We start from the raw sequence: 23,340 nt of genomic DNA, 5'->3' as shown, positions 1-23,340 counted from the left end.
CCTTCTTTGTCAAGAAGCCATTCGCCTCTGGGACTTTTGCATAGCCCACTTGATCGATTTGGTAGCGTCTTTTCTCCCAGGAGTCCAGAACACTCTGGCGGATCACCTCAGCAGATCCTTCCTGTCTCACGAGTGGTCGATTTGTCCGGACGTCATCCATTCTGTTTTCCGGAAGTGAGGGTTTCCCCACATAGACCTCTTTGCCTCCTGAGAGAACAGGAAATACCAGGTGTTCTGCTCCTTCCAGGGACGCTCCCCGGGCGCTCTCTGACGCATTCCTGGTCCCATGGAAGAGGTACCTACTCTATGCCTTCCCACCATTTCTGCTCGTCCACAGAGTCTTACTCAAGCTCCGCAGGGACAGCACCCACCTGATCCTGATTGCTTCAGCGTGGCCAAGGCAGCACTGGTACACCATGTTGTTCGACCTCTCAGTGGCAGACCCGATTCCCCTGCCACTCTGGCCGGATCTCATAACACAGGACTTCGGCAGGCTTCACCATCTGGACCTGCAATCTCTTCACCTCACAGCATGCTTGCGTGGTTGAGCCAGTCTGAGTTCTGTTGCTCTGCCTCGGTCCAACAGGTGCTCTTGGGCAGTAGGAAGTCTTCCACTAGGATGACATATCTGGCCAAGTGGAAGCGTTTCTCCTGCTGGTGCGCTCAGCGTAACTCAGTCCCCAGGCAGGTGTCTGTTCCTACTGTCGTGGACTACCTCTGGTCCCTGAAAGAACAGGGCCTAGCGGTCTCTTCCATAAAGGTGCATCTGGCAGCCATCTCCGCCTTCCATCCAGGGGAAAATGGCCGATCAATCTTCTCTCACCCCATAGTTTCAAGGTTCTCAAGGGATTGGAATGTTTGTACCCTCAAGTCAGACGCCTGACCCCTACCTGGGATCTCAGCCTGGTGCTAGCCAAGCTTATGGGTGCTCCTTTCGCACCAGTGGCCACCTGCTCGCTGCTGTACCTTCCTGGAAGACAGCCTTCCTCATTGCTATTACTTCAGCAAGACGAGTATCTGAGCTTCGGGCCTTGACAGCGGACCCCCCATATATGGTATTCCATAAGGACAAGGTACAGTTGCGACCATGCCCCTCCTTCCTCCCTAAGGTGGTGTCCGCCTTTCATGTCAATCAAGACATCTTCCTCCCAGTCTTTTTTCCCGAAGCCGCACCCATCGTGTCGGGAACAACAGCTGCACACCCTAGACGTTCGCAGGGCTCTCGCCTTTTATATCGAGAGAACAAAACCCTTCCGAAGGTCACCTCAGCTCTTTGTAGCTGTGGCAGACCGGATGAAAGGCCTATTGGTCTCATCCCAACGAATTTCATCTTGGGTAACATCCTGCATCCGTACATGCTATGATTTGGCTCATGTTCCGGCTAGCCACCTCACCGCCCATTCTACTCGGGCTCAAGCTTCATCTGCCGCCTTCCTGGCCCATGTTCCCATCCAGGAAATATGTCGGGCAGCTTACCTGGTCATCGATTCACACTTTTGTCTCACATTACGCATTGGTTCAACAGTCCAGAGATGATGCAGCATTTGGCTCAGCAGTTTTGCATTCTGCAACATCTTGCTCCTACCCCACCGCGTAGGTAGGGCTTGGGAATCACCTAATTGGAATCAATATGAGCAAGCACTCGAAGAAGAAAAGACAGTTACTCACCTTTGTAACTGTTGTTCTTCGAGATGTGTTGCTCATATCCATTCCAAACCCGCCCTCCTTCACCTCTGTCGGAGTAACCGGCAAGAAGGGACTGAAGGGCCGTTGGGTCGGCAGGAGTATATATCCGGCGCCATAACAGTGCCACTCCAGAGGGCGACCCAGCCGACCCACTGAGTGTTGCTAGGGTAAAAATCTTCCGACGAACGTGCATGTGGTGTACGCACACCTAGTTGGAATGGATATGAGCAACACATCTCAAAGGACAACAGTTACAAAGGTGAGTAACCGTCTTTTTGTAAAAGTATATAGGTCATGGACACACTTCAATTTTATAATAATGAAACAGCATTTAAAAATTGAATTGACAAAAGCATATTGCAGGAATGTATTATATGATATTCCTAAATTGTTTGCCCTTTTGCTTCCTAGATTGAGTCCAAAATATGATTTTATAGTATTATGACTATGAATTAGTGTTTTTATTTAACACTAGTGACATCTACTGGATAGTTAAGTTAGTTGCAGGCAGTTACCTTTATTCTGTTACAAGGCCTCCTTACCTTGTACTGTGTGTGTGTTTTGTTAGTTTTTTTAATTAAGGCAAAGTTACAGTAAAACCATAAACATAGTACATCTTTTACTTGCGTAGGATCAGGTTAATTATTCAAAGATCCTGGCTAATAATTCTGTTTTTCTAGCTAGAGAGCCCTCCTGAGCGTTTTAGAAGGAGTGACCAAATTTCAAAATACCTATCCATTGTACATTGTATCAGTTATTAAAATTACTTCCATTGTTTGCATTAGCTACAATCCAACACTGATGCTGACAAGTTAAATTCTTAGAAAAACTTTAAGTTTCCTCAGCGACCAAACTGTGTCTGTCTTGTAACAGAAAGGTAGAGAGTGAGGATAAGTATTGGTTAAAGTTTTAAAATATCTTGAGAGTTCTGAGGTTTAACTGTTGCTATAAGCATTTGTTCTTGAATAAAGTTTTTTATTTAATTCTGATCAGGCTTCATACTGTAGATTAATCTTGCTGAAGTAAACTACTAGGATGAAATGGTAATATTTCAGGTATCTAAAAGGGTGTCATCAGGAGGAGGGAGAAAACTTGTTCACCTTAGCCTCCAATGATAGAACAAGAAGCAATGGGCTTAAACTGCAGCAAGGGAGATTTAGGTTGGACATTAGGAAAAAGTTCCTAACTGTCAGGTGTAGTTAAACACTGGAATAGATTGCCTAGGGAAGTTGTGGAATCTCCATCTCTGGAGCTATTTAAGAGTAGGTTAGATAAATGTCTATTGGGGATGGTCTAGACAGTATTTGGTCCTGCCATGAGGGCAGGGGACTGGACTCGATGACCTCTCGAGGTCCCTTCCAGTCCTAAAGTCTATGAGTCTATAACCATTAGCACAGGATTCTAAACAAAATGAAAAGTGATGAAATGAGAAATAAATGGAATAAACCCAAATCATCGTTCTTCATTCCATAGCCCAAGCAAATTTAAAACATTTAAGAGAATTGCATGTCTTGTGACTTAGGAAACTGAGTTTTGAAAATAACCAGAATGGGATTTTCAGCTACAGGATATTGAATTGATTGGTCCAAAAAACCACAACACCCTCTGTAGTCTAAAAAAGAGATGTGTTCAATATAAAAGATATTTCAGTGGTCCTTTTGTTTAGCTCTGAGATTGCAAACAATAATGGCTTCCCAAATGTATGTTTCAGGAAAAGAGCGGAGAAGTTTTAATGAATTAAAGAATATTACGTTTTCTTTCTCTTGTCCAAAAAACCCTTCTTTACAAACAGCATCCTCACCACCCATCTCTAAAGGAAGACATGTCAGACGTTGTCCGTCAAAAGAAGAAGTATCCAAAGAAGCCTAAAATAGAGAGTGTAATAACTCCTCAGCAGCCCACTACTGAGCCGTTGCCTGTTATCAGTAAGAGTGACATTAAACAGTATGACTTCCACAGTTCAGATGAAGACGAATTCCCACAGGTAATTTTTAATTAAAATAAAATACAAGTAGTTACTTATAAGTGGGGAAAAAAATAAAAATTGACTTGAGTTGAGTTGATCTAACCTCAAAAGTGGGTATTTGGTTCTCCTGATAAGAGATGTTGAATAGTTGGGTTGAGACAAATGCTTATAGCAAAGTCATGTAAAATAATTGAGGTTGGTTCTGTTATTTTTACTAAGATAGAGGGGCTTAGAAATTAGAGGGGGGGGCTGGGAGGTAGATAGAGTTTATATTCCTGACACTGTTCATAAAATGGGTTAATAATACTTACCCAACTTTCTAAAGAGCTCTGAGATCCATTGAAGAAAAGCTGTATAAATGCCAAGTATGTGAATTCCTTATGTGGCCATCAAGTTTTTATCTCAAATACACTGCATTTTAGTGAAATCGATGTAGATGTTTGTACACCTGCATTTTAGAGGACCGTCTTCCATCATCTATTTTTCTGACAAATGCTGCTACCAAAATAGCATATTATAAACTATTTTGGAAATGCTTTCTCATCAGTCCTAGATTTTTTTCTTGATATTTCTGATATGTTTTTCTCAATTTTAATTGTTAAATAGATAACTTGAGATGGCAGTTTTGACAGCTGTGGTTCAGTGAACTAAGCACAAAACTGGGAGTCAAGAGATCTGGTTTTATTGCTGATTCTCCCACTGATTTATTGTATGACCTTGGATGTTACTTTACTTTTCTGTGCTTCATTTCCTCCCCCCACCAAAAAAAAGTTAAATTTTGTCCATCTTTGTAAGCTATTTGAAAATCTCTGAATACAAAGCACTACATAAATGCAGAGTAGCATTACTCAGTATACTGTCAAAAAGTTAATTGCTTATGATCTATATTGAATTATTAGTGGCTTTAAAGAGGCTGTGAAGTATCTCTAAATTGTGGATAGTATGATTATAGAGAGTGAATTTGCTTGTGCTTTAGGTACCCTCACCAGTATCGGAACCTGAAGAAGAAAATGATCCCGATGGACCTTGCGCTTTCAGAAGAAGAGCAGGATGCCAGTATTATGCTGTAAGAATTTTTGTTGCTGTTTTTAATAGCGTACTGACAGCAAGCTAATGTTAAGGAATTAGGCTGTTTGTTCAATCCAAAGCAAATCTTTACAACAACCTTTCATTTTGGGCTTATTTTTCTTCCACATCTTTCTTCCTCTTTTCTTACTGTATATTCAGTGAGTGCTTCAAGATAATCTATAGCACTTCCAGCTAATCAGATCAACCATCACTGCTAGGAAACAGGGAGTACTGCTTTTCTAGTTCTTCCAGCTCCTTTTTCCTCTCAGCCTTCACGTTCTGGCACAAATAACAAGAGTTCTGAGGTGGCGCAGAAAACTGGATATGCAATATGATAGCACATGTAATTCAGTGCTTGTCTGCACAAACAAGGTGGGATGTGAATCTATCTTATAGTCTCCTGCTGTGTTCTAACTGTCCATGTGGACCCTGCTGATGTGCACTGATAGTTAATGTGCTTTGGTCTAGACCTGTTTCAAATGCCAAGTAAATGTTTTTGTGTAGACAAGCCCCAAGAAACGGTGGGCTAGATCTATTAATATTTAGGACAATAAAGAGATTTAAACTGAAACCATGTAGAGTCATCTAAGTGTAAAATGCAGAAGTTACTAAAAAGAATGTTGATATTTGTTGTAACTGCTATATAAATATACTTCTTGAGTCAAAGAACTTAGGGTTAATAGAGATTTATTTTTTATAACAAGATGCTGCTTAAATAGATTAGTGAGTACTTAAATTAGAGTACTTTGCCCTTATACCAGAGGTCTTTCTTGAACACTAATCTAAAATCTGTATGTGCAGTTTCATCAATTATGCTCTTTTTTTTTTTTGCTTGAAATAATTTAATTTTAAAATACAAATGGCAACTAGACTACCTTTGAAAGGTCTTTGGTGTACGTTCTAAATGGAAGTATCAAAAACTTCATGTAAAAGATCTCTTAACTGTTTAGAATAAACTGTGTGTGAAAATTGGCTCAGTTCAGGCACCAGATAATTTACTTAGGAAGATTACTATGCCTCAAATTCTTGATCACGCAGAATGATCCAGTAACTGGGCAAGCTTAGATGACAGTCTTTCTCTCCCCATCCTCGGGGGGCCCATATCAAATGAGCTGTAAGAGACTATTTAAAAAAATGAAGTGAATTCATCAGAAAAATTATCATCCAAAGAAAGACACTTACTCATGTTTATATGTTTATAAAAATGCTTTTTGTACATTCTTGTTTCACTAAGTAGTAATACATTTTGCTGCAAGTGAATATCCTTTCAGATCATCCAGATTCTTAAAGAAGAGTACAAAATTCTTTGAAGGTGTAGTATAATGTCGCAGACACAGGTGGTGCTTCAGCCTTCAAACTTGAAGCAGTTTAGCAAAACGTCCAACCATAAGTGTTGCAATACCTCCTCAATAGTGTAGGGATGGGAGAAGAAGAAATAAGTGACATAATTAGAATTTAAAATACTCATCAGCACAAACTAAAGAAGCTTCTGCTAAAATACATATTTTTTTCAGGTCCTGAAATTCTTTTTTGCCTTCAGAAATTCCCTTGTTTTGTATAGCATATGTTTTATCAAAGCATACTTCTGTGATTTTCTAGATAGTCTGGATTTTAGTAAGATAATACAGTTTTTGTTATTCCTTTATTGGTTTGTGTCTTTGCGCCCACTCTCAAATTTTCCCTTCGCTGCAAGGGTATTTGAGGGCCATCTGGGCCTGGGTATCTTTGGTGTGATGAAGGTGTAATGAACTGCACTCGGTTGGTGGTCTTTGGGCAGTTGGCCTTGATATGTCCCAGTTCATTACACTTAAAGCATCTTCCATCTGATGGGTCACTGGGTCGAGGTGAGTTACTGGAGACTGGTGAGGTGGAAGAATAGGGCGTCTGTGGCTTTACTTGGGTTGTATGTGGGGTCTTTGGCTGTCCTCGGTTGTAGGGTTTATGGTCGGTGTGCCCTCTGGGGTATTCGTTCCCCTTGACAGTAGCTTTCTTGCTTTCTGCCACTTCCATCCATCTGGCTCCAATCTCCCCCGCCTCGGTGAGATTTTTGGGTTTTCCATCTTGTATGTACCGTGTTATGTCCTGAGGAACACCATCCAAGAACTGCTCCATTTGTATGAGGAGGTGCAGTTCTTCCAAGGATTTAACATTGTGTCCTGATATCCAGGCCTCATAGTTTTTTGCAACGTAGTAGGCGTGTTTGGGAAATGACACATCTGGTTTCCACTTTTGGGTTCTGAAACGCCGACGGGCATGATCCGGGGTTATCCCCATTCTGTATCTGGCCTTAGTTTGAAAAAGTTTATAGTCGTTTATGTTCTCCTTAGGCATTTCAGCTGCCACCTCTGCTAAAGGTCCACTGAGCTGTGGTCTCAATTCTACCATGTACTGGTTTTCAGGGATGCTGTACCCAAGACAGGCTCTTTTAAAATTTTCCAAGAAGGCCTCAGTGTCATCAGCTGCCTTGTAGGTGGGAAATTTCCTGTGATGTGGAACCATAATTGGCAAAGGGTTGTTAGGATTGGCTGGTTTTTGTTGCTTAGCCTTTTCTAATTCAATGGCCTGTCGGTGGGTTTCCCTCAGGAGTTCCAGCTCTCTCCTGTGGGTAGCCTCTTTTTTTCTTTCCCTTAGCTCCATCTCTTGTAGTTTTTTTTCCATATCTCGCCTGTGCTCGGCGTCTTTGATGTCGTTAGGCATGGTTCCTGTTTTCTTGTGTTGGGGTGCCCTCCGGTGTTTATCTTCTGAACTGCAGGTTCTCTGTTGCCTCCTGGGGTCTGCCTAGCAACAGTGCCTTTTTCCCTTTCTGCCTCTAGCTAATCTTTTCAATGTAAAGTAAACCAGAAAAACCACTTTATTTGCATGTGTATAGTGCTGGTATTTGACTCCTAATGGGAGTGCTATTGTGTGACAAAAGACCCGTAATAGTTACTTAATGGTTGCTTGCTTAATATGCAAGCCAGAAACTGCAAGAGAGAGCAGAGAAAGAGAAAAAAAAATTCTCTCTGGTTCCCTTTAAAACCAAACTGTTTCTCTCTGCTTAAAAGCCCCTAGCAGAGAAAAGAAAAATATAATATTCCTACTGGCTTTTGGATTTTATCTATCCCACCGCTTCCACCATGTCATAACCTAGTCCCAGATTTGGACCTTAGCATCCAAAATATGGGGGTTAGCATGAAAACCTCCAAGCTTAGTTACCAGCTTGGACCTGGTAAAGCTACCACCACCCAAAAAATTAGTGTGTTTTGGGGAACTCTGGTCCCCCCAAAAACCTTCCCTGGGGACCCCAAGACCCAAATCCCTTGAGTCTCACAACAAAGGGGAATAAACCATTTCTCTTCCCTCCTCTAGGTGTTCTCTCCCTGGGTTCCTGGAGAGATACACAGAAGCAAGCTCCGTGAATCTAAACAGAGGGACTCCACCCTCTCCTATTTCCAGTCCTGGAAACACAAGCACTTCCCTCTTCACCCAGAGGGAATGCAAAGTCAGGCTAGTAAATCTAACACACACAGATTTCCCCTTGACTTCTTCCTCCCACCAATTCCCTGGTGGGCACAGACTCAATTCCCTGGAGTTTCCCACTAAAGAAAAACTCCAACAGGTCTTAAAAAGAAAGCTTTATAAGAAGAAAGAAAAATACATAAAAATGGTCTCTCTGTATTAAGGTGACAAATACAGGGTCATTTGCTTAAAAGAAATATGAATAAACAGCCTTATTCAAAAAGAATACAATTCAAAACATTCCAGCAACTATACCCATGTAAAAACAAAAGAAAACAATAGAAACCTTACTGCCTTACTATATTTGTACTTACAACTTGGAAACAGAAGATTAGAAAGCAAGAGACAGAAATCCTCTCATAGCCGAGAGAGAGACAGGCACAAGACCAAAGAACAAAGGACTCGCACACAAACTTCCCTCCACCCAGATTTGAAAAAGTTTTGTTTCCTGATTGGTCCTCTGGTTAGGTGTTTCAGGTTACTTCTTTCCAGGTGAAAGAGACATTAACCCTTAGCTATCTGTTTATGACAGTTTGAAATATCGAGAAAAGAAAAACCTGAGCCTTAACATATGAAAGCTTTTATTTTACATAAGCTCTGTATGCTTTTGTAAATCTTAAGAAGTCAACTTTACTCTGAATTTTTTTGCACTTGTCTTCCTGCTCTGTGCACACACTGCTGCATCACAGAGGGGAAATGTGAGGTCAGTGTGATTTGGAAACTGGCTGACTCAATCCTTGGATCTTGAGACAGATGTCTTGGTTTTGAAACTGTGGCAGTGGGAGAGATTTTTAATCCTCTCAGTTTACCTGACACTGATAGCTTCATTGGTCATAAGTGTTGATCACCTAAACTCCTTTTTGAAATCAGTGGTAGCTGTAGATGCTTAACACTGTCAAATTCAGCCATGGATGCATATAGTGGAACAGGATTGAGACTAACCCTGTAGTGCCATATCTTAGATCCAGTGTCATTGAGATAATGCACCAAACGGTGAGGTGAGGTGAGGTTGGTGAGGTGTCTACTGCAGAGGAACCCACAGGCAAGCCGCCCCCATACCTTCAGAGTGATCCATTCTCTTTGCTTGCCGCACTGAGACATAAGAGGCTGGGTAGTGACTCACAATCCTTTTTGTAAGCTTTATCTTAAAATACAAGTATTTAAAAGACATCATATTTAATTAAAAAAACATCATTTTAAATTACGTTAACTTCCCTGTAATGAACTAGGTTGATTGGTGCAGAGGATAAAAAAGTTTTTATACAATATCCAGAATGTAGAATATGTACTCCGTAAAAGTCTGCTGGAGGATCTTTGGTCTCAACTAAGCAGATCAGATGTGCTATCTTGTCTGCAAGTATCCCAGCCGTCTCCCAAGTGACTTGGTTCCTTCTTTGGACACTGTAGGTCATGAAGCTTTCTGTATTTGTTCCTCTTATTCTCCCATAGGTTTTCTTAAGTGCATCTTATGATTCTGTAGCCTCAGGTGTATCTGAGTGATTTCCAGGTTCCTTCGGGTTATCAGATGTTGTTACTCTAGTGCTCTTCTACTTTGCAGATACTTAAAAATGATCAGGCTGTTGGATTGTATATTTGCATCCAGCTCCGGTTCCCTAGTTTGTTCTTCAATTTTGCTGCATTTTCTGAGTGCTGGCAGCAAGTGCCATCCTTGCTTGGCCACTAATGTAGTCATTAGATCCACTCAGCCCTAGAGATTTAGCTGCAGCTTCCTCCTCCTCCGCTCTTCCAAAGCAAAATTAATGATTTTTGATGGTGCTTTTTTTTTCTGGTGCAATCAAGAAAGAGGATATATTATGGCACAAACCCCCTCCCAAAATTGCCACCTCCTTGTTGCAGAGTTGTCTGACCCCTTAGTTTTCTGATCTGAACTTTTACTAGTTTGAAAACCCAAGAGTTGACAAAGTGGGTCAGAACATGGTTCATCTTACCCAGTATCCTGTCTCTGACAGTGGCCTGTACTAGAGTTTCAGGGGGAATGTACTGAACAAGACAATTATGAAATGATCCAGCCCTGTCTTCCAGCTTCTGGCAGTCAGAGGTTTAAGGTCACCCCGAGTATGGAGTTGCATCCCTGACTATCTTGGCTAATAGTGATTGATGAACCTGTTCTCCATGAACTTACCTAGTTCTTTTTTGAACCCAGTTATACTGAGAGCATTCCGCCCTGTTTCAGCCATAGGTAGTGTTGTATAATACTTATAAGAAATGGTATTATACATTCATAGTTTTCTTGACCCAAACATATGCCATAAGTTTGTGCGAAATTGAATTTTCTTCTCTTCCACAGCCTCGTTTGGACCAAACTAATTATTCATGTGAGAATTCGGAACTGGCAGAATTGGACAAGCTGAGGTACAGGCATTGCCTCACAACCCTTACGGTCCCAAGAAGATGCATAGGATTTGCAAGAAGACGAATTGGCAGAGGAGGAAGGTAGAGTGGTATTGCTTTGATTATTTTGGCCCTTTTAACCTTCCCATCCTTTAAATAGAGATCACATAACTAATGTCTATTAAATGGTTTTTTGTTTTTCTTTTTAAATCAGGGTTATAATGGACCGAATATCTACAGAACACGATCCTGTCCTGAAACAGATAGACCCCGAAATGCTAAATAGTTTTTCAAGCTCTTCCCAAACTGTAGACTTTTCTTCTAATTTCTCACGGACCAATGCTTCCAATAAACATTGTGAAAACAGACTGTCCCTTTCTGAAATATTAAGCAATATCAGATCATGTCGACTGCAGTGTTTCCAGCCAAGGCTACTAAATTTACAGGACAGTGATAGTGAAGAATGTACCTCAAGGAAACCAGGGCAGACTGTGAATAATAAAAGAGTTTCTGCAGCATCTGTAGCTTTATTGAACACCAGCAAGAATGGCATATCAGGTAGGCAAGGATTTGAATTGTTGTGGAACTTGACATTTACATCTCCTGTGTTATCCCTGGGATTGGGCTGACAACGTCATCAGTCGGGATATGTGACCAAACAAGTACAGGTAAAAACTAGTTATTTTGAAGGTTTGAGATGCACAAAATCTTCACAAAAACCAACTTCAAGTTTCTGTAAAAAAAATTTGGGTAGATAAAGGCTAGATAATGTGTTAGATAATGCAGATTTGGGTATTCATGAATCAAAAAGTCAGGAATTACCTGTGTTTCAGTGCTGCTGTGCTGCGCCTCCAGTTGCTGAGATTGAGAGTTTTGAACGTATCTTGTTAGCTGAACCACTGTGTAAGGAAGGAAAAATATTTCTTGTAAGTGCAAAGCAGCATTTATTTTAAAGGGCTTATTCATTTAGCTTTCATATCCTGCTGAAACAGAGAGAAAACAGCAAGATTATGTTGATATAAAGCATTGGTGTTGTAATAGCAGTGCAATAAGTATTTTTGTGTGTATTGACTCCTTTAATGTATATGTGTAGTGGGAAGATTCTGTCTGAGGGAATAACCAGTTCTTGACGTACAAGGTATCTACATGTACCACAGTGTGACTGTCACTCATTAGCTACAGGAGAAGAGTTGTCAGTGGTATCTTGATGATAGTCATGAGTAACAGATGCATTATTTTCATCCCATGAAGTGACAGTTTGTTTATGGCTTCTGTGGAGGTCACCATTTTGTTTAACTAACTTTGGTGAAGTAGTCTTTGATGGACATTTTGTGTGCAATTATTGACTATTTAGGAATTCTTTCTTCTATTTTAAATTCTCCCGCTCCCCCCCAAACTTTAACATGTATAAATGGCATCCAGTACCTAGATGTAACTTAGTTTTTTGAGTTGTCATCCAGATCCTTCTATGTAGGTGCCAATGCATCTCAAGCACATGTGCTTGGAGTCATTTGAATAACAGAATCTGTCAGAGCTGCGCAAGTGTCCTGTGCCTCCTTGTGCTACCTTACAAGGGCAGCATAAAGGGTGGGGCAACTCTGACCCTCTCTCAGTTCTGTCTTGTTGCCAGTGACAGCAAGACAGAATATGGTGAGCGTCTGACCTACTAGTTTTTAACTTGGGCTAAATTATCTTAAATTCTTCAAAAAATTTTCAGTACTCTTTTGATTCACTTACATATGACCACCATGAATAATAACTTACCCATCTGTGCTGACTATTGATGAACAGATCCTGCCTGCACACACACTCTTGTACTGGGCTCCTCAACATGGCAGATTTGAAAACGGTGGCTTCAAGCCCTGCTTGTCTTATGATGGACTGTTTTCCACTGAAAGATAGACACCCATAGGTACATCTTCTGTTAAGGAGAATCCCGTATGTTGGTGTGCCTACCATTTTCTGCAAGAATATGTAAGTTATGAGACACCCAATTGAAACTTCATCTTCTGGAGCAACATATAGGGGTCTCTTCAAACCCAGAGGAGATAACAAGTTAGCTTCACCCGACACACTGTCTAGCAGATAGGTGACATCAAAGACAAGAGCGGAGAAGACGAAGCCAAGCAAGGACATGGCATCATGGAGAAGAATCTGCCTCATTACAAATGTGAGTGGCAAATTGCCAGTCCGTACTGTCCAGATATGACTTTTTGACCAGGGATAGAGCAACACCCTTTCTCTCAAAACTCCCACGTGACAACTGAGAGAGGCTCACCAGTTGCTAACCAAGATGGCCATACAGGTTTCTGTGGATGTTGTCAACACCACAGTCAGATCTATGGTCACAGCTATGATGATGAGCAGAGAATCTTGGCTCAAAGCATTGGGCGTCCCTAGGGAGATTCAGGTCACAATCAAGGACTTACCTTTTAAGGGCATGGAACTACTTAATGAGTGAATGGACAGTGCTTTGCACTTGTTCAGAGACTCAGAGGCCATCCTGCATTCCCTGGGTTTTACATCCCAACCCTGTATCATAAGCTGTATCATCCTCAACCCCTATCAAGACAACAAGTGCCAGCCTGTCATTCCTGGCAACTTGAGTACCATGCCTTGGCAATGCATTGTGCTTCTACAGCATTTCAGAAAATTTGACAGGATGTTTGGGAGCTACATCACATCTAGTCCAGAGAGCATGAACTTCAGCAGCCACCTCACTCCATGGGTGTGGCCTGCCATGAAGTTGGACAGATGGATGTTAGAGATCACTGCCCATGGCTACCCATCCAATTCTACTTTTTACCTGGATCCACCCTCCTTCCCCTATCAGGGACCTTTTGCCCAAGAGCCTGTAAAAAGTAGAGGTGGCTTTGTTGCTTTGCCTAGGACCCATGGAGGAGGTGCCACTAGAATTCAGGGGAAGAGGTCTGTATTCCTGGAGTTTCTTAATCCTGAAGAAGAAAAGGGGGCTCTTTGTCCTATCCTAGATCTGAGAAGACTCAGCAAGTACTTACGCCATCTTAGGTTCAAGGTGGTAACGCTTGCCTCTCATCTTTTCATGTCTTCAAGATCAGGATTTGGTTTGTGGCTCTCAACTTGCATAGCACAGATTTTGACAGGCAATGCATCAACAGTGCATTATATAAACAAGATAGGAGTGCTTGGTCATAACCCCTCTACCAGGAGGTCATCAGGCTGTGGACCTGGTGTCACTGGATAACTCCTCTGGATTTACACTTTCCTGGAACCAGTTACAATCTAGTGGATTTCTTAAGCAGGCATACAGTAACCAACTGTGAATGATCAGTGCAGATGTCTATTGTATTGCACCAGTGGGGAACTCCCACAATAGATCTGTTCATTGCAGAGAGCAACACCAAGTGCCCAAACTTCTGCTCCAGGGAGCGTATTAGCTCAGACTCCTTTCCAGACACCTTCCTGCTACAGTGGTCTACCGATCTTCCCTCCCCTCCACCCCAGTGTTCCTGAAGGTGATCTCAGAAATCAGCCTGGACAAAGCCATCTTGATCCCTACTGGCAGAGGAAATTTTTGATGTCAGACTTCCTGTATGTGTTTGTTCCATCTCCTTTCTTTTTCCCCATCTGCCCAGACATGATACAGAGTCAGTTTAAAGCCAGAAGGGATGATCAAATCCTCTAGTCTGACCCCCAACACCACCCAGCACATGCACACTAAACCCAGCAACCACAATTAGACCTAAGTATTTCCACCCACAGGACACTAGACTAGACTAATAACCTGCCACAGGCTGAGAATAGAAAGGACAGAGGTATATTCGTGCCCAAGCCTTGCAATGGCAGTGAGATGATTAAGTGAGATATACACACATGTAATCCTGGCAAGTGACCTGCATCCATATGGTGCTGAGGAAGGTGAAAGTCCCCCAGTGAAGTCACTGCCAATCTGATATGGGAAAATTCCGTCCGCCTCCACATATGGCAATCGGTTAGACCTTGAGCAAGAAACAGCCACCAGAGAGAGAGAGAATTCTAGCTGCTACCTCAGAGCCCTGGTCCTTCCTGTCCAATCTCCCACTTCCATAACTGATGCTTCAGAGGAAGGAGATTTTTAAACAGAATACATTATGGGGAGGAGCCTCTTTCTGACCCCTGCAGGGGGCCAGCTAAAACCATGAAGCATGAGCTTTATTACTGAAAGATTTAAACTGGAAGTGAGCCCCAGGGCAACTAAGTCCACCCTCTACCACCACAAGGTACCCAGTCATATAGACATACTCATACGTTTGTCTATCTTGGTCTTAAAACTTACTAAGTTTGTTTGTCATCACAACTCCTATTGGGAGGCTGTTCCAAAACCTCACCTCACTGATGATTAGAAACCACCTTCTAGTTTCCAGTATGAATATGTTCATGGCCAGTTTATATCCATTTGTTGTATCAACATTGTCCTTTTGCTTCAATCGCTCTTTACCATCCCTGGTATTACCCCCTTAATGTATTTATAGAGAGGAGTCATATTCTCCTCTCTTCTTTTTGCTAGACTAAACAAGCTAAGCTTCTCCAGCGTCTTCCATTCCCTTAATCATCCTAGTAGCTCTTCTCTGCATTGGTTCCAGGCTGAATTAAACTTTCTTGAACCTGGAGAACTGGAATTGTGCACAGTATTCCAAATGAGGTTTTATCAGTGCCTTGTAGAATGGCATTAACACTTCTCTGTCTCCACTAGAAATGCTGGACCTGTTGCATCCTAACATCACATTTGCCTTTTTCACAGCTGCATCACACAGATGGCTCAGAATCATCCTGTGATTGACCCACTTACCCAAGTGTGTCTCCTTCTCCATTGTGTCTTTCTTATGACGCTGCAGCTTCTAGCAGAAATTCTTATTAGACCCTGAGTGCATGAACTTGTACTTTGTACTGTTGAATTTCATCCCATTTCTGTCACTCCAGCCTTCAGGGTAAACTAGATCTTCTTCTGTAATGTTCCATTCCTCCTCTGTATTGATGCTGCCTCCCAGTTTTGTATCGGTAAACTTTATTAGCATGCTCCTACTTTCTGTGCCAAGGTCATTAATAAAAATATTAAATACGATTGATCCCAAGAGCAACTCCCCTAGTAACCTCCTTCCAGTCTGATAGATCACCTTTCATCACATTTCATTGCCTTCTCCCCTTTAGCCAGTTCCTTATCCCCCTGAAAATTCTTGTACTGATCTTCTTCTTCTTCCGCCCCCAACTAATAATTTCCCATAAACTACCAGGTGAAATGCTTTACTGAAGTCCAAGGATATTAGCACTACTACACTTCCCTTATCTAGAAAAAGTTATTTTCTTAAAGAATGATATATCTTTGGTAAATCCATGTTGCATTACATCATCTTTTCTATTTACTTCCATGAATTTAATTATTCTTTCTATCACAATTTATTTTAAGTTTTCTGAGATCAGATTAACCAATCTATAATTGCCTGGATCTCTTTTTTTCCTTTTCTTAAGTATAGGTATGACGTTAGCTATCCTTCAGGCACATGGTGCTACCATCAAGTAGATAGAGGTATTAAAAATGCTCACTACTGGACTAACTATCTCATGTGCCAGATATCTTAGAACCACTATCAAATATTGCACCCAGCCCTATAGTTGTTGCATGTGGCAGCTTTGATATAGGCTGGTTGAGCTCTATTGACAGAGACTGTTTTTGACAGGTTCAAGAAAACCCCATACAAAGTTGGAAATCGTCTACCAGAAAATCCACCCCTCCAAATGGAAATAGTTCTCCTATGGGGAATCCAGCATAAATTAATTCCAGTTAATGCCAGAAATCGTTGACTACATGCCACACTTGAAACAGGCTGGATTGATTCTTAGTTCTCGCAAAGTCCACCTTGCAGCAGTATCAACATGTCACACTCTGATGCAGTCATACTTGGTCTTCAGTCATCCAACAGTATCCAGATTCTTCAAGGACCTCCTGCATACATACCCACGTGTTAGAAACCTGACTCCTGCATGGGATCTTAACACCATTCTCCTGAAACCCATGGAACCTCCATTCAAGCTGTTATCAGATAGCTGCATCATCACCTTGCCCTTAAGATGTGCTTTCTGGGAGCTATTACCTCAGTGTGGAGGGTCAGCAAGCGCTAAACTCTTGTGTCTGGATCTCCTTGTATCTGCACCCTAAACTCATCCCTAAGGTAATCTTGTTGTTTCACTTCAATCAACCTGCTAGTCTTCTTCCTGATACTACCCTCGATGGGAGGGAAGAAGCTGATTACTTTGGATGTTTCCAGAGCCTTGCTTTATTACCTTTCAGACAGTCTCCCTGCCTCTTTGTGGCTGTGTCAGGCTTGTTGAAAAGCCAAGCCATCTCACCTAATTGAATCATACACTGTATCTCCACCTGTTATCTCCAAACATTAAGGCATACTCCATCAAGACACTGGCAGCATCTTCTGTCTTTTTCAGAAATATATCGTTATCAGATGGAGAGAGGAAGAAAAGGTAGCAGGCAGAGCTAGTTGAATTAGAGATGAGTGGCAGATGGACAAGATTACAAACGTTTTCTCCTGGCCCCGGGGCCAAGCCCTTGCCATCTGGGAAGGGTCCCCTGCTTTGTGCAAAGCTTCCCAATGCAGAGTCGCAGCTGATGGTGAGGGGGCCACTCTAGGTTATTTAACTACCATCAGCAGGTTGCTCTGTGTTGACCTGCTGATGGTAGTTAAATAGCCTAGAGTGGCCCCCTCACCATCAGCTGCGACTCTGCATTGGGAAGCTTTGCACAAAGCAGGGGACCCTTCCCAGATGGCAAGGGCTTGGCCCCGGGGCCAGGAGAAAACGTTTGTAATCTTGTCCATCTGCCACTCATCTCTAATTCAACTAGCTCTGCCTGCTACCTTTTCTTCCTCTTTCCATCCCAATCTCCCCCCACTTCCCACCAGCTCAAATCCAGGGCCCACATCCTCCTCACCTCTGGTAACATTTACCCTAATTTTGGTCCTCCCTCCATGCCCACTCTCTCCACATCCTACACACATTGCTGTCATCACCTTTCCCCTTTTATGTCACCATTCCTAACTTCATACCCATCTCTTTTCTCCCCCTATCCCTTTTTCTTGCTTTCTTTGGAACAACCACTTCATCTTTATTAAGATCACAGTCTAGTCACATTTCACTCTTCCAGCTCATAGCTCTTCCAGAGATCTGGATTTCTTTGGCTGAAGCTGCCTCTGCAGCTGCCCTTTCTTACGGAGGCTTCTTGTCTCATGTTCTCCACATTAGATCAGACTGAGGGGAGGGTGTTGGCTGCTTCCAACATTTCCCTCTTCCCATTCTTTCTCCTTGTTCAGATAGCTCTGCATCTGACTGTCGTCTCTCTTCCCCTTCCAAGTTGTTGACAACTACCATTCACCTAACTCTTCCCCATCACTTTCCCTCTCATTTTGACTTTTGTCTCTCTCTCTTACTCTCTTCACAGTCTCCCACATCTCCTCATATTCAGCTTCCACATTCATGACCCATCCGACACCTTAACTGCATATTTCCTTGGCCTCAACTCTTCATTTGACCTGCACCTCTTGCCAGTTGTCTCACTCATTAAAGGGCCATTTACTACGCTGCTCTCCTTGCATCACTGTCCTCCACTTTTAACTCTCATTACAAGATCAGCCCTAACTCATCCCCATCATCCACTTCACCAATTTCTTCCAAGAGAAAATTGACCAAATGGCCTTCCCTCTCCCCTCACCTTTCCTTCACCCACCCCAACTCTTTTCCTTCTCCACTGTCACAGATGCAGAAGTTTCTCATCTGTTGTTCTCCTTTAACCCCTCCACTTGCCCCAGTGACTCCAGGCCACCTCCTGATCTCCCTTGCACCCATTCTTATCCTCTCACTTACTATTCTCCACTCTCGTCTGGCCCTTTCCCCTCACAATACAAGTATGCGTTAGTCTGTTCCATCTTTAAAAAAATAAGCAAAACAAACAAAAAAAATCCCACCTGTGATCTTACTTGCTTCTCCAGCAAATACTCCATCTCTAAGCTCATTGAATGCACTGTCTGTAATTGCTTTCTGGAGTTCCTCTTCTCCAAGTCCATCCTAGACCCTTTCTAGTCTGGCTTCTATCCCTTGCACTCCACTGAAACCGCTCTTACCAAAGTCTTCCTAGTCAACCTTAGAAACAGTACTCCATCTGCATTCTTGTTGACCTGTCAACAGCCTTCAACACCAACTGTGCTCAATCTTGTCCAACCTTATTCATGACTGTCCTTTCCTAGTTCTGCTCCTTCCTCTGTAATCACTTCTTCAGCATGCCACCTTTCAACTTTCTGAGGGAGTTCCAAAGGGCTTAGTCCTTGGTCCCCTTCTCATTTGTATCTCTGAGTAATCTCATCCACAAGGATAAATTCAACAATTATTTCTACACTGATGATTCATCGATCTACCTCTTTTCTCTAAATCAGTTTTCTTCTATCTAAACTAAAATCTTGGCCCCACTCTGACATTTTTTCCTGGGTGTCTAATTGTCAGCTCGTGTACAGTGTGGCTAAAACACAGCACTTGACCTTTCCTCCGCTTCCTCTTTTGATCATTCTGGGCAACGCTACCACCATTGGGCCTGAATGTCATCTTCAGCTCTGACTTCTCTCTAGGTTATCACATCCAGACTAAGGCCATGTCTGTATTAGTGATCTTACTGTGGCACAGCTTGTATAACCTTTCTTTGCTGACTGGAGAGAGTTCTCCCATCAACATAATACAACCACCTCAACGAGCAGTGATAGCTATGTCCACAGGAGAAGCTCTCCAGCCAACACAGCGGTGTGCACACTACTACTTAAGTCGGCGAAACTTATATCACTCGGGGTGTGTGTGTGTTTTTTCACACGCCTGAATGACATACGTTTTGCTGACACTTGTGGTCATGTAGCCATAGTCTTAAGTCTTGCAGATTCTTTCTGCATAACTCTCTTAAGATATGACCATTCCTCTCCATCCACACAGTCAGAATTCCTGTTTAGGCTCTCATCTCAATTATTGCAACATCCTTTTCTGTGACCTTGACAAATGCAGTCCTGCTTGCTCATGTCCATTCAGAATGCTGCTGCACAGATTGTTCCCTGAGCCCATTGCTTTAACCATGTCACCTATTTTAAATTCCTCAACTACCCCAGCTCTCTTTTATTTGCTCAAAGAAAAGCTGCTTGTCTTCTTTCACAGCTCTTCACAGCCTAACCTCACCCTACCTTCCATTCAGTATCAAAATGTTGAGACTATCGCCTCCAGTCTGCCAGTTGTGTCAGTCTCCATTTATTAAATTTTCAAACAAGCACTTTCATGCTCTCTCATGTTGCCCCTCATGCTTGGGAGGAGTTCTCCATCTATAGCAGGCTTGCACAACTCATAAAGTGGCGAGGACCATATTACTCCAAAGAAAACAGCTGAGGGCAGAAACCCCCCGCTCCCCACTGAAACACTCCCATCCCAGTGCCGCCCAGACCTCCCGAAACAACCCCCCCGCCCCAGCGCTGCCCACCCTGTGGAAACAAACTCTCCTTCCCCAGCGCTGCCCCGCCGAAACAGCGGTATTGAACCTTGGCAATACGTTATTGCGGGCCCCTAAGGTAGTATAATTAAGGTAAAAGAAAAATGTCTTTCTGCTAGCACTAGAATAAGATCTTTCCCCCACTTTGTAATCAGTTGCCCTGTTGAATGAATAAAAGGTGTGACTGAGGAAGGTGTGAAAGGCCAGTACCTCCAGACAGCCATAATCCTTGGAGAGGGGATGGGAGCCAGACCAAGGACAATCAAACTTGTCAAGTGGGCTGACTAGAGAAGAGCTGACATACTGAGGGCCTAGGGAGTTAGAAGCAAGCACCTTCCTTTGGGAACACTCTCTTTGCAGCATTGGGACAACCCCCAGCCCAGAGAAAGGCAGCTTAAAGGACCAATTTTTATGAGAGAGATCAGTAGAACCGGTCAGCCACTGACTCGCCGCTCGCCACTTCCGCCCCGCCAGTATAAAGCCCCCTCCGCCACTACCCGCCTGCTCGGCTCATCATCCTCCCACCCTACCCTGGCTCGCTTCCTCACCCCCTGCCACCCACTTGCCTCCTCAGCCCCCCTCCCCCGGCTCACCTTCCCCCTGCCACTGCCCGTCCACTCAGATTGTCATCCCCCCCATTCCCCCCTGCGCTGCCGGCTCACCTGCTCCCTCGCCACTGCCTGCCCGGCTCCTCAGTCCCCTCTCCCCTGTCACCAGTTCACCTGCCACTGCCCGCCCACTCGGCTTGTCATCCCCCCATCCCCTCGGCTTGCCTCCTCAGCGCATCTTCCCCACCCCCCAGCTGCTGCCGGCTCACCTGCCTGTCTGTATCCGGCTCACCTGCTCCCCCCACCGCCAGATCGCCTGCCTGCCTGCCGCTGGCTGCTTGCCTTCTGCTGCCCCTGCTCCCTGCTGCTGGCTGACCCTCACTCCGCAGCCTGCCCTGGCCTCTTCAGCACCCTGCCGGCTGGCCAGCCAGCCGGCCGTTGGCTTGCCCCACCCCGCTGCTTGCCTACTCTCCTCCTGCAGGCTGCACAGTGAGCTCATGCGGGCCACATGTTGTGCAGGCCTGATCTATAGGCATAGCCCAATAAAGTGTATGCCTATAGATAAACATTTGCAAAGCTATTCCATTATCCTCCTTCAAATCCCTATTTAAAACTTCTTTTGCCATGATGTTTACGCAAATCTTGATGTACGCTGCTGGTGTTCTGAAACCACTGCCTGTCATGCTGAACAGCATTGGCTCATTGTTTCCATGTATTCCCCTAGTATCTGTCTGTTGTCTTTTATATGTAAATTATAGCAACTTCAAAATTAGGACTTAATCTCCAGTTTGTGCATATAATAACTACAGCTGAAGGATTTCTTTATTTTAAAAGTTTATTATTTGCCAAATACTTATGAAACAAATTATTTTCTCTAAAGATGAAAGCGATGAGAATTCTTATGTACTTGCAATTTTAAGATTTATTGTTAATATATTTATCGAATGTTCTAAATTTCATATTTAATGTTTTATAGTTGTAATACAAGATTGTATACACAGCATTACCTGTGACAGTGTTTTTAGATCTAAATTCCATTTTATTTATCACTTAAGTGTACAAAGATTAGTTATATTTTTGTAAAATGTTCTTTTCCTTATGCAGATATGAAATAACCTTTAATTATGGAAGCTTAGGATAAACCACAAAGCTTTTTGCTTTCTCTCTCTGAAAAGACCATACATATGTACAATGCAACCCAGTTAAAGTTGCTGTAGGAACCTTAACTTTTACATTTTCTGACTTCATAAATTAAACACTGCAACTTTAACATTGTACTAATACAACTTTTGTATGTATTGAAAGTGTCACAGGCTTTCTTGGCACGTGAGACTTTTAAAACCAGATAGTCCTGGTCTGAATAACTTTTAAAATGTAAGAACCCAGTTCTGCAATCCCTTACTACTAAGTGTAGTACACAGTGTAGGATTGGACCCTTAATTTGATAGATAACAGAAGAATGATTTACTGCTAATGAGGAGGAGACAGCACAGTATAAAAGAAAAAGAAACAGCTATTACAAGTTAATTGTGACACCAGAGCATTGTGTCTACACAACGGGTTTACACCCATACATTTATGCTGGTGTAAAAAACCCAAGTGTAGACAAGGATGAAGACTACTTGCGCTTGTTGTTAAAAATGAAACATCAGCTTGTGATATGTAGAATTTTTTTTTAACCTCTCAGTTGTCACTTGCCAAATAACATTTGCTGAATTTGCAATGTAGCAAATCTGGAGTCTAATTTTTTAAAAAACATTTGACCTAATATGTTTCTGATGGTATTTTTAATTGCGCAATGGATAGCGCGCAGAAGTAGGCACTTGATTTATTTATTTTAGATCTATAAAATTACAAGAATTACTAATATATGAATTTTAAAAATAAAACCACATATTTACAATCAGTATTGTGTACAGGGACCTCATGGTTCTATTCAGGAGATAATTGTCAGCCAAGTTGGTGTGACGGCATGAGTTTAACTTGCACCATAAACCTGCCTTTAAAGAGCTGACAATGAAGTACCAGTAAAGATCCATTTTTGGAAAGGTTATTGTCGTAACTGAAAATAAGTGTTAAGGTTACCTGCTGTGATCTTCAGTGCATAAGAAATTTGTAAAATAGCTCCTGCCTTGTACTTACAATTTTATTTATTAATATTATTGCTTTATTAATAACATTGCTTTATTTGTATTACAATGGTGCCCAAAATGTTCTAGCTACTTTACAAATATGTGAAGAAGGGGTGTCTGTTCCTAAGCACTTGATTTTAAAAGAATAAATATGTGAATCTAGTGCTTGTAAAAAGTGCCTGATCAGCATATGAATAAAGAACAGTGGTTCAAACTAATTTTTTCTTTCTTTCTCGTGTTATGTCAGTTGGAAAGGGGGAAGTGGTTTGAAGAATTAGCATAGATGTTTTCCACAGAAGGAGTCTGCCCCTTCAGATCAAAGTGGTGCAAACTTTCATGGCCCTTCTGGACCCATCGCTAAGCCTAGACAATTAGGTTACATTGCTGGTGACAAATATCTTCTACCTCAAGTTTGCTAGGAAACGTGACCACTTCCTGCAGTTTCCATTGTCGTTTATGATCACTGTAGCATCCAGAGGTCTGGTTGTGCTCAGTGCTGTGCAGGCCTATGTTGAAAGACAACCTTTGCCCTGAAGAACTTAGTCTACTTTCAGG

General features: G+C 42.5%; 1 protein-coding gene across 1 annotated transcript in view; it reads left to right on the top strand.

Annotated features, from left to right (window-relative positions):
• The window catches only part of EPC2 (enhancer of polycomb homolog 2), a 103,876-nt gene that overhangs the window by 60,672 nt on the left and 19,864 nt on the right, over positions 1–23,340 (top strand). Inside the window, exons 7-10 of the mRNA XM_030579777.1 lie at positions 3,479–3,670; positions 4,629–4,718; positions 10,527–10,672; positions 10,785–11,128. Of these exons, the coding sequence (XP_030435637.1) occupies positions 3,479–3,670; positions 4,629–4,718; positions 10,527–10,672; positions 10,785–11,128 (772 nt within the window). The remainder of the gene's footprint in view (positions 1–3,478; positions 3,671–4,628; positions 4,719–10,526; positions 10,673–10,784; positions 11,129–23,340) is intronic.

This window comes from Gopherus evgoodei, chromosome 11, assembly GCF_007399415.2.
Source record: "Gopherus evgoodei ecotype Sinaloan lineage chromosome 11, rGopEvg1_v1.p, whole genome shotgun sequence".
Classification (NCBI taxonomy): domain Eukaryota; kingdom Metazoa; phylum Chordata; order Testudines; family Testudinidae; genus Gopherus; species Gopherus evgoodei.
This window is presented reverse-complemented; position numbering and strand designations above follow the sequence as displayed.